At 63.0% G+C, this 10,933-nt stretch overlaps 2 protein-coding genes across 2 annotated transcripts; both read left to right on the top strand.

The window, feature by feature from the left end:
• The first annotated feature begins 6,556 nt into the window (after window positions 1-6,556).
• Window positions 6,557-7,393, top strand: GJB1 (gap junction protein beta 1). The gene has a single exon (XM_009485527.2). The coding sequence runs from the start codon at window positions 6,557-6,559 to the stop codon at window positions 7,391-7,393; it is 837 nt and encodes a 278-aa protein (XP_009483802.1).
• A 959-nt stretch (window positions 7,394-8,352) lies between these two features.
• On the top strand, window positions 8,353-9,246 carry LOC104033019 (gap junction alpha-3 protein-like). Its single transcript, XM_009485529.2, has one exon. It carries the CDS (start codon window positions 8,353-8,355, stop codon window positions 9,244-9,246), a length of 894 nt encoding a protein of 297 aa, XP_009483804.2.
• The last annotated feature ends 1,687 nt before the right edge of the window (window positions 9,247-10,933 follow it).

The following is a 10,933-nucleotide window of genomic DNA, read 5'->3' as shown; positions in this document are numbered from 1 at the left end:
CCCTGCGTGCCCCCAGCCCTGCTGGGTCCCTCTCCAGCACTGGGACCCCGTGTGGGACCTCATCTGCCCCACAGCCCCCTCCCACCGAGCTCCCCTCCGCCTTTCCCAGCCCACCTCCCCTCCCCCTGCTTGCCAACCAGAAAAGCTGCTGGTTTCATTTCTTTTTAATGTAATTTCAACTGGAGTTGCCATGGAAACCAGGCAAGAGGCCTGAATCGCCTCCAGGCAGCATGCAGGCAGTGGAGCCAGGGCTGAGGCCCTGAGCCAAGGGGGGCTGGGGGCAGGCAGGGAGCTGCACGGGGGGGGCTACATGGGGGGCTCTGCCCTGCTTCCCCAGGGGGCCCTTGCAGCTACAGTGCCATTGGTACATGTTAACCTGCTCAGCACCGTGCTCCAGCCCCTGTGCCGGACACCCATGGACCCCAGTGCTGCCAATGTGGGTGTCCTGGAGCCCCTGCCAGCCTGTGCCCTGTGTCCTGGAGCTGCAGCACACAGCAGGCAGCATGGGCATGGCCTGGGGGCACCAGCCTGGGATGGCAGCAGGGCCTCACCATGGGGCAGATGGAGAGGGTGGGGAAGGTGCCGGAGGCAGGCAGCATGCTCTGCCATGCTATGCTGTGCCACCAAGGGCAGGGATGCTGAAGAGTGCCTGGGGACAGGTAGCAGCAGAGCCAAGATGCAATGGGACTCCTGCCCAGGGCACGGGGCTGCCTTCCCCTGCGCAGAGCTGCTCCCCTGTGGGCTCAGCTTTCCAGGTGGGGGGATGCCCAGGATGCCCGCTCAGAACCCTGACCTGCAGTCCCATCCAATGCTGCCCCAACCACTGCCCCTCTGGTCTGACCCACCCTGCAGCCCCAGGACCACGGTCCCAGGGCCCTGCCTCGCAGCCACTGGGTTCCGCTGTTTAGTGCCTGGCTGTGAGAGGAACCAAGATGAAAAACCCACATCAGGCCATGGGGCCGGGTTTCCATGGAAATGCTGGTGCTCCGCAGCACAGCTCCAACAGCAGCTGCCTCACTGCGGTGCAAGCAGCAGGGCCAGCCCTGCCTGGCGGCCAGTGGCCCATCCCAGTGATGCCAGCATCATCATCAGCTGCCTGCTCACCCTGTGGTGCCTAATGCCCTCTTGAAGGGGAGATGCGTTTCTGCCCGAGAATAGGGGATTGCCTTGCCCTTCTGTCCTCGCTCCTTGTCCTTGTATGGCCCCAGCTGTCTGCTGACCCCATGTGCCAGCACAGCCACCCTAGCTAGGACCCCAAGGGGAAGCTGCTGACAGAAAACACACTGCTATTACACTACTGCCTTTGCAAAACTCCCAAGCCTGACATCTGTCCAGGGTGTCCTTGACCATCAGCAGCGTTTCTTTGGAGACCTGGCAAACCCAGGGGACACTGTGTCCCAGAGGGTATGTGCAGTTAACATCTGTGTGACAATTGAGACATCCTCAGCTTCAGGGGACATGTTTAGGGCTGCTGGCAAAGAGAAGCATAAGGGAACTGAACCGCAAAGGTGTCCCGGGCATGGGAAGGGGATGAGTGACCTGTGCTGGCCCCTGCCTGCTCCAGGAGCCACAGCCAGCAAGAGGGCAGGGATGCTGCTCCACACAGCAGCATCACCAGGACAGTGTCCTTGTCCTGGTCCCCACACCCCTGATGCACCCAGGATGCAGGACAGCAGACCCAGAGGCGGGCAGGACAAGTTGTTACACTGTCCTGGTTTCAGCTGGGATAGAGTTAATTTTCTTCCTAGTAGCAGGCATAGTGCTGTGTTTTGGATTTAGAATGAGAAGAATGTTGATAACACCCTGATGGTTTAGTTGTTGCTAAGTACTGCTTATGCTAGTCAAGGACTTTTCAGCTTCCCATGCTCTGCCAGGTGCACAAGAAACTGGGAGGGGGCACAGCCAGAATAGTTGATCCAAACTGACCAAAGGGCTATTCCATACCATATGACGTCATGCTCAGTATATAAACTGGGGGGGGTTGGCCGGGGAGCAGCGATCGCTGCTCGGGAACTGTCTGGGTATCGGTCGGCGGGTGGTGAGCAATTGCATTGTGCATCACTTGCTTTGTATATTGTTATTATTATTATCATTATTATACTGTTATTATTATCATTACTATTTTACTTTATTTCAATTATTAAATTGTTCTTATCTCAACCCAGGAGTGTTTCTCACTCTTACTCCTCCGATTCTCTCCCCCATCCCATCGGGGTAGGGGGAGTGAGTGAGCGGCTGCATGGTGCTTAGTTGCTGGCTGGGGCTAAACCACGACATACACCATGCACTGCAATCCCCTCTGCCCTGTGCTGCAGTGGCACAAAGGACTTCTGTGCTCACCCACTGCCAATGCCCTTCCTGGCAGAGCTGACTCAAACCAGAGGGTTTTGTCTCTCCAAGAGCATCAGCCTGGATCAAGGGATGCCTGTGCTGCTGTCAGCCCAAGCCTGGAAGCCTGGCGGCCCCTGCACCGCAGCGGCCATCCAGGCTGCCGACGAGGCTGAGCCATGCATGGGGCCACCCCTGCCTGGGGCATGATGGCAGGGGAAAGGGGGTTCCAAGAGCCTGCTCTGCAGCACCCTTTTCCTCCTGGCAGCCGAGGTGTTTCAGTGATGGTTGGAACTTGATTTCCCCCATCATACCGGCGCAGACTGCGGGGCTGTGAGATCTCTGACCCCAGTAAGGTGCCAGCAGGTGCGTCACCCTGTCCCGCCATCCGGCTGTAGGTTCAGCCCTGCCTATCTCATCAGCTTGGCTGCGTTTGACGTACCCACATCCTCGAGCTCTTCGCCGCAACTTCAGACAGCAAATTAACCTCGCGGTTAATGTCATTAACAAGCCTGTTTCTGGCGCATGCAGTGGCTGACGGGGCAGTTTTCTGAGCCCTGGAGGCAGCACCGGCCACGCCTGCTTCATATAGCTTGTCTTCGACCGCTGGCTCTTGCGCAAGTTTTGCGTACTGCAAACAGGCGGCGGTCGCCGGAGGCCGGGCACGGGGTCAGCGGCAGCCCCGGGCAGGCGAGGGGCCGCCCGCGCTGCCGCCCATTCCCCGGGCCTCTGGTCCTCCCAACACCTCCCGGGCGGGCACCGGGCTGGACAGCAACGCCCCGGGTTCGTCCTCCCTGTTTCCTGGTTTTTTTCTCCATTTTTGTTACATTTTTACGTGGATTCCCACGCGCTGAGCCCCCCGGTGCTGCCGCGGGCGGCTGCGGCCCCGCCGCCCCCCGGGCCGGCCCGGCTCGGCCCCGCAGCGCCACCTGCTGCCGCGGCCGGGAGCAGCAGGCACGGCGGGCGCCCCCCCGCCCGCGCCCCGCACCGCCCCGCTGCGCCCGGCCTGCCTCCCGGAGCGCCCCAGTGTCCCCCCCAGCCTGGCTCCCAGTGTCCCCCCAGCCTGGCTCCCACAGCCCCCTCCCCCAGTGCTTCCCCCCCCACTTAGCCCAGGTCACAAACCCCCGGCGCCCACCAGTCAGCCCCCCCAGGGCGCCCCAGTGACCTCCACCAAGCCTGATCCCCCCGCCTGGCACCACTAGCCCCATACTGCCCCCCAGCCTGCCCCCCAGTGGCCCCCCTCCGCCTTCCCCCCCCCCCCCGCACCCCGCTCCGGCCAGGACCCCCCGGTTCCGCGGCGCGTCCCGGGCCCCGGCTGCGCGGCCAGGGCGGTGCCGGCGGCTGCGGCCGCCCCCGCCCCCCCGCCGGGCGCTGTTGACTCAGCCGGCGCCTTATCGGGGGCCGAGATTGCGGCAGCGGCCGGCCCCACCCGCTCCGCAACCCCGGCGACCCCGGCGCCTCACTGCCCCCCGCCCCCCCAGCGCCACCCCTCCATCCTCAGGTGGGGCCAGAGGCGCCACTGCCATGCTCATGCAGGGGATGGTGCGCAGGGTCCTGCAGCCCGCCCCAAGGCCCCAAAATGTGGGGCGGGGTGGCCATGTCCCAGTATGCTGCAGGGCCACACAGGATTCTGGGCAGCAGGACCTTGGAGCGGGGCCGTTAGCTGGGTTAATCGTTGGCAGGCTGTTTGCCTGTCCCGGCTGCGCTTTTACACATTAAATCTGGGTGTTGCTGGCTCCCCAGGGGCTAGCTGGCAGCCTGCAGCGGCAGATCAAGGTGCGGGTGCTGGGGGTGCTCAGAGCCGTCCCCTGGGATGGAGAGTGAGGCCCCACCATGATCCATGTGCCCAGCTTGCAGGGGATGTGGTGGGGAGGATGCTCACAGCGGGGGAGCGCAGCCAGGGGGACCACAGGGCTCCCACGGGGACCATCCTGGGGGGCTGGCTCTGCCTCAGTGCTGGGGTGGCCCCCTGGTCTGTCCCCGGGGGATGTTCAGCTGCCGCGGTGGGTGCCAGTGGGTGCCTCGGCGGTGTGAGCGGGGGTTGGGCACACCTGCTGTGTTTACTTGGTAGGGAGTAAGTCCTAGAAAGAGCGAGGCGGTTTGGGAGGGGGTGGGTGACGTGCCAGACGGCAGTATAAAGTCCAGGGTGCCGCACTGCAGGTTCAGGCCACTGTGCTCCCCCAGAGATTTGCCTGTCCTGGAGCTGAGGTGAGAGCCTGGTGGGCATGGTACTGCTGTGTGTGGGGCCGCGTGTTCTCCTGCTGCGAGGTACCGGCAGGTCCAGGGTGGGGGCTGCAAAAGGGCCCAGCTGTGGGCCGGGGAGGACAGAGCCGGGGATGTTGGCCCCCATGGGGGGAGCGGGGCAAGGAGCAGAGTGTGGCCTGGGCACTGGCTGCCCTCCCTGCAGCTTCACTGGAGGGTCTTTGCCCACCACCATTTGTGCCGCTTCAGGTGCTTGCACCCTGGGCTAAGGGGTGGAGGTGGCATTTGGGATGGCATTGTTGCCCCGCCACCGTGCAGGCCCCCAGCTGGTAGGTTTTACTGGATGTGCTGCTCACCACCTGAGGCTGGGTACAAAACCTGAGGAGCATGGCACCATCCCTGCGGGGATGCAGCACAGTGTGATGGTGTGGCTGGGACACCAGCCCGGGGGGACGTGGGCGTGGGGGTCTGCAAACACAGGGGCTGTTGCCCTCACCAGCATGTCCGAGCAGCGGGGCAGTGTCAGTGGCCCCCATCCCTGAGGGGGAGGGAGGAGGAGCTCCCAAGAGGAGTGCAGCTCGCTGCAGCACATGGCTCTCAGCACTGAGCACAGCCCCTGCTAGTGCACAGCCAGTGTCACCCCGGCAGACTCTTCCCCATGTCCCTAACAGGACGGGGCACATGCAAAATGGCTCCAGTGCCCTTGCAGCCATTGCTGCTGGCACCAACCCCCTAGCCGCAGAGCCTCAAGGGCATGGTGAGGCCCACAGGGGCTGTACTCGGTGCACCCAGCCCCACAGGTCATCAGAGACCGCTCAGTGCCGTGCCTGGGAGCAGCCAGACTCCAGCTCCCGTCAGAGCGCCTTGTGCCATCCATGTGGGATGGGCACGCAGCTGGGCTCTGCCATGCATCCTGGGGAAGGGACCCCCAAGCACTCAGGGTCCAGCCTGGTGATGCCCACGGCATGGGTCCTGCTGGGCAGAGTGATGAGCACCCTGCAGCTGGCAGTTGCGGGGGCCACGGCCGTGGTTGGTGCGGTACGAGGTGGGAGTGGGTGTGGGGCTGGGAATGCAGCACACAGGCACTTTGTTTGGCCGGGGTGGGCGGAAGTCAGGGCATTGGATCTGAATGCTAAAGTGTGTTGTTCAGGGGCCGATAAAGGCCCTGTTGTATGTAAATAGTTTATAAAGCAGCATATGACTTCCAGTGCAGGGCAGTGGTGGATAGAGACAAGGGCAGTCAGAGCAGAGCTCTCCTGTGGGAGACATGAGACCTTAGAGGGGCCATTGGGGGCAGCTCGCGAGGACCCTTCCTCACTGGCAGGTATGCACGGCTGGGACCCTCCACACCAGGGGTGGCCAGAGGGCAGGTCCCAGCCTCATGCTCAGAGTGGGAAGCAGCTCCCTGGGGCTGCTTAGTGCCAGTGGGTGGCTGTGGTGGGGTGGGGGTCTGTGCTTGGGGTGCAGGGTGACCGCATGTTCCCATACAGGGACGGCTCTAGGAGGGCAGCAATGCATGGCTGCACAGGGGGTCCCCCCAGCTCAGGGCTCCCCGGCCCCGCTCCTGCAGGGAATGAGGGAATGAGGGCAGGGAGCTGCTGGTGCAGAGGAGCCCATGGAGCTCCTTGGGTCCATCACTAGCCAGAGAGCTCAGCACTGGGTACAGATCAGGGGTCCCTGCAGAGGTGTGGGAGCTTCACCCTCACCTGCTGTGGGAGCCATGGGTCAGGATCCCTGTGCCAGTGCAGGGTGGCAGGGCAGGAGTAGCTGGCACTGCAGGGCCAACCAGTCTCCTGCCTGCTCTGGCCAAAACGCTGCCCTGAGCCATGTCAGCAGTAGGAGCCATGCTGCCATCCTGCTGTCCGTCCATCCTGCTGTCCACCTATCAGGGCTGTGGCAGCCAGTTGCTTCTGGGTCCCTCCTGGGGCTGCTGCCACCAGGGTCAGGATGCAGTGGCTCTCAGCCAGTGGCCCTTCCTGCTCCTAACACTGTCTCTCGCTGCTCGCTCCTGCAGACGTGAGGAACGATGAACTGGGCTGGCCTCTACACGGTGCTGAGCGGGGTGAATCGCCACTCCACAGCCATTGGGCGCATCTGGCTTTCTGTCATCTTCATCTTCCGGATAATGGTGCTAGTGGTGGCAGCTGAGAGCGTCTGGGGGGACGAGAAATCTGCCTTCACCTGCAACACCCAGCAGCCTGGCTGCAACAGCGTCTGCTATGACCACTTCTTCCCCATCTCCCACATCCGTCTGTGGGCCCTGCAGCTCATCCTCGTCACGACGCCGGCCCTCCTTGTGGCCATGCATGTGGCCTACCAGCAGCACCAGGAGAAGAAGCTGCTGGTGCTGACGGGGCACGCGGACCCCAAGCACATGGAGGAGGTGAAGAAGCACAAGATGCGCATATCGGGTTCGCTGTGGTGGACCTATGTCTGCAGTGTGGTCTTCAGGCTGCTCTTCGAGGCCGTGTTCATGTACATCTTCTACATGCTCTACCCAGGCTACCAGATGGTGCGGCTGGTCAAGTGCGAGGCTTACCCCTGCCCCAACACAGTTGACTGCTTCATCTCCCGGCCTACCGAGAAGACCATCTTCACTGTCTTCATGCTGGTTACCTCTAGCATCTGCATAGTCCTCAACATGGCGGAGCTGGTCTACCTGGTGGTGCGGGCCTGTACCCGCCGAGGCCAGCACAACTCCAATCCCCCATCGGGGAAAGGCTCCTTCTATGGGCACAAGCTCTCTGAGTACAAGCAGAATGAGATCAACCAGCTGCTGACGGAGCAGGATGGCTCCCTCAAGGACATGCTGCGCCGCAACCCTGGGCTGCAGGAGAAGGGTGACCGCTGCTCTGCCTGCTAGGGTCAGCACCGTGGGGGCCACAGTCCTTGCCCCCACCCCACAGCTGCCCCACGGCCCTGTCCTGACCCTGTCCCATGGATAGCATCGCTCAGGCACTGGTCCATCCTTCCTGGATGGCCAGGAGGATATCTCAGGCCATTAAATCTCCATTCTCAGGCACTGCCTCCCTCCTTTCTGCTCCAGCTGGGATGTGCCGGGGGCTGGGGTGCCAGTGTGGGGTGCCCACCCCTGCACCCTAACCCAGGGGGGTGCCAGCAGGGGCTGTGGGGGCTGCAGTGTCCAGGCTGAGATAGGGCCATGGCTGAGGTGCCCTGGCAGCTGGCATGCAGGAGCAGTGACTCCTGGGTGGCATTGAGCAGTGTCCAAGGGCTTGCGTTCCCCCAGCACCAGCCCCTGCAGCCCCGAATATATTTAGAAAAGTGCCCAGACCAAAAATAGAGGGAAAAAGTTTCCCCAGTGGCTGCTTCATCTGCCAGTCACAACAAAAGCCAATGGGGCATGCAGCTGCCCAATAAGCCTGTGCCCACTGTCAGGTGGATGGACGAACAGAGCCGGGTGGACCTGTCCGCACCCTGCTGAGGAGCCGGGGACCAGCCGGGAAGGGGCCTCACAGCATCCCGCACCACCCCGCCGAGGAGAGCTGACAGTGCGGCAGCACTGGGCTCTGCCCCACGCACCCACCAACGGTGAGGGGTCCCCATTCCAGATCAACACCGCGTTGTCCCCCACGGTGCTCCCAGCATAGCGGGGCTGCTTTCTGCCAGAGGTCTTTGCTCCTGCTGCCCTCCCCGCGACAGGTTAGGGGGTCCCGTGGGACGCAGGGTGGGGACACTCCAGGGACAGCCCCAGGTTGGGTCCCTGCACACCTGCCTGGCTGGGGGATGGAGTGGCAGTTCGGCGGGTTGGGGGGTGGCCGTGTCTGGAGGGTGGCTGTCTTGCAGGGCACTGCAGCGCGTGCCATGGGGGACTGGAGCCTGCTGGGGCGGCTGTTGGAGAGCGCCCAGGAGCACTCCACAGTGGTGGGGAAGGTCTGGCTCACCGTCCTCTTCGTCTTCCGCATCCTGGTGCTGGGGGCGGCTGCTGAGCGGGTCTGGGGTGATGAGCTGTCTGGCTTCTCCTGTGACACGCAGCAGCCTGGCTGCCAGAACGCCTGCTACGACAGCACCTTCCCCATATCCCACCTCCGCTTCTGGGTCCTGCAGATCATCTTCGTCTCTACCCCCAGCCTCGTGTACCTGGGCCACATCCTGCACTTGGTGCATCTAGAAGAGAAGGCGCAGCAGCAAGTGGCACGGGCTGGCAGCGGGGCCAGGCGGCAGCGCCCCAGGCAGCCCCAGCTCCCTGCAGGGGACACGCGGGGACGGGTCTGCATGCGGGGGGCCATCCTGAGAACGTATGTCTGCAACATCGTCTTCAAGGCTCTCTTAGAAGTGGGCTTCATTGTGGGCCAGTACGCCTTGTATGGGTTCCAGCTGAAGCCCCTCTACACCTGCAGCCGCTGGCCCTGTCCCAACACAGTCAACTGCTACATCTCCCGGCCCACCGAGAAGACCATCTTCATCCTCTTCATGCTGGGGGTGGCCTGCGTGTCCCTGCTGCTCAACCTGGTGGAGATCTACCACCTGGGTCTCACCAAGTGCCAGCAGGAGCCAGGCCCCAAGTCCCGCACCCTGCCCAGTCCTGGTGGCCCTGCAGGGCCTCGCAGCACCTGCATCACCCTCCCCAGCAGTGGCAGCCCCATGGCTGCTGGCAGACCCCCCCAATGCCTGGCACCCCTGGGGAGGGCGAGTGCATGGCTGGGGGTGGCCAGTGGGTCCCATGGGAAGGCACGAGCTGCAGACCTGGCAGTGTGAACATGGCCTGCTGAGATGCTCAGGGATGGGTGATGCATGGGTGGCCACAGTTGTGGTCTCCAGGCCCTGCCAGGCTCGTGACATGGACTCCAAAACCAGTGCAAGAGATGGGCATGGCCTTGGGGACACGGCTTGGCTGCTCCCTGCACTCCTGGGAGCAGCAGGGCTGAGAGTAAGGCTGGGCTGGGGCAGGGGCCTGTCAGCCCTGGGGGAGCAAATAAACACCCACTGCACCTCACTCGACTCCTGCTCTGCCCATGGGCACCATGGCATCGTGCTCTGACTGGTCTGTCCCATGGATACACTGCGTGGCCAGGGCAGGGTTGCTGCTGGGTGGGTTGGGCTGCAGCCCTATGGGCAAAGGACAGGTAGGGCATGCCTGGCTGGCACCAGTGGGCACAGGGTCAGAGGCCATCCCAGCATGCCAGAGCTGGAAGCATACCAGGAGCCAGACAAGGTAGGAAGCGCAGGCAGCACAGGCAGGCAGGGATGGACAAGAGTGAGGTGCGTGGCAGCAGTGGGACACTGGCCCTGCTCTCCTGCGGTGCCCAGCCTGCCCAGGGGGGAAAAGCAGGGGCTGCCAAAAGTTTTCTGCATCTTTATTTGAAATGAATGGTTTCCAGAGACACAGGGTTAGTCCTACTGCCCTGGCATCACTACAACAAGACTGGTGAGCGGCTCACTCTCCACATGGACACAGAGAACAGATGGCCCCGGGCCAGGGCCCAGAACAATATATACAGGCTCAACAAGAGACCCATGTACAGCTCAAGAAAACCGACCAAAACACGAGGGGCAGGAGGCAGCAGGGAGTGGCACAGCCGGAGCCAGGCTTGCCCCAGGCAGGGCACTGGCACCCTGCGGCTTTGGGGGGGTGGGGGGAGAGGCGCGGGGTGGGCAGACAGAGCTCCTCGCTTCTGCCAGCAGCTACCCAAGCCTCCAGCTGGAGCAGAGGGACCCACCGATGGCACCTTGCACCAGGGAGGGGGGTTACACCAGGACAGGGGACAGCGGGGAGGGAGGGGCAACGCTGGCACAGGACCAGCCTCCATCAGTTTTCTGCCAATTCAGAAAATATTGACGAAATTGAGGGAGGCAGCCCAGCTGTGCACGAGGGAGGTACCCCTGTGGCGAGGCCAGGTCTCTGCCCTCACATTCCAGCACTGGCTCCCTCTGCTCCCTGAAGCCAGCCCAAATTTCTCCCCGTGTGGGAACAAGCCCTCCCCCTGACCCAACAGCTCTCAGGCTGCCAGTGGTCCTTCCCCACCCTTGAAAACACCATCCTGCCAAAGCAGCAGCAGCAAAGCCACCATTCCTGTCGTGCCACTCGCAGCCTCTCAAGGGAATGCTAAAGGAAGGGGGAATTAAAAGCCTTTGGGCCACTGGTCCCAAACAGCGCTCTGCAGTATTGTGTGGTTCCTGCCCCAGGGCAGGCGGAGATGGGGGTGGTGTCAGGGCTGTGGGTAAGAAGGGACAAGGCTGGGCAAGGGGAGCTGCCCCAGGGGCTCTGTCAACCCTGTGCTGTGGGGGACTGGCCCTGGGGAAGACGGCTCACTCAACAGCCGGGACAGGAGGCAGGGCTGAGCACGGGGGCCACGTACGTAGGAGAGGCCTGTAACGAGCAGGATGGGATGTCCAAGTCCAGTAACAATGAATGGACAGCACTGCTGCAGCACTGTCCCCTCCC

The sequence above is a fragment of the Pelecanus crispus genome, chromosome 13 (genome assembly GCF_030463565.1).
Source record: "Pelecanus crispus isolate bPelCri1 chromosome 13, bPelCri1.pri, whole genome shotgun sequence".
Classification (NCBI taxonomy): Eukaryota; Metazoa; Chordata; class Aves; order Pelecaniformes; family Pelecanidae; genus Pelecanus; species Pelecanus crispus.
This window is presented reverse-complemented; position numbering and strand designations above follow the sequence as displayed.

What these genes read in the sequence shown, in the direction of transcription:
- GJB1 (XM_009485527.2), top strand. Translation starts at nt 6,557, where the DNA reads ATGAACTGGGCTGGCCTCTACACGGTGCTGAGCGGGGTGAATCGCCAC.
- LOC104033019 (XM_009485529.2), top strand. Translation starts at nt 8,353, where the DNA reads ATGGGGGACTGGAGCCTGCTGGGGCGGCTGTTGGAGAGCGCCCAGGAG.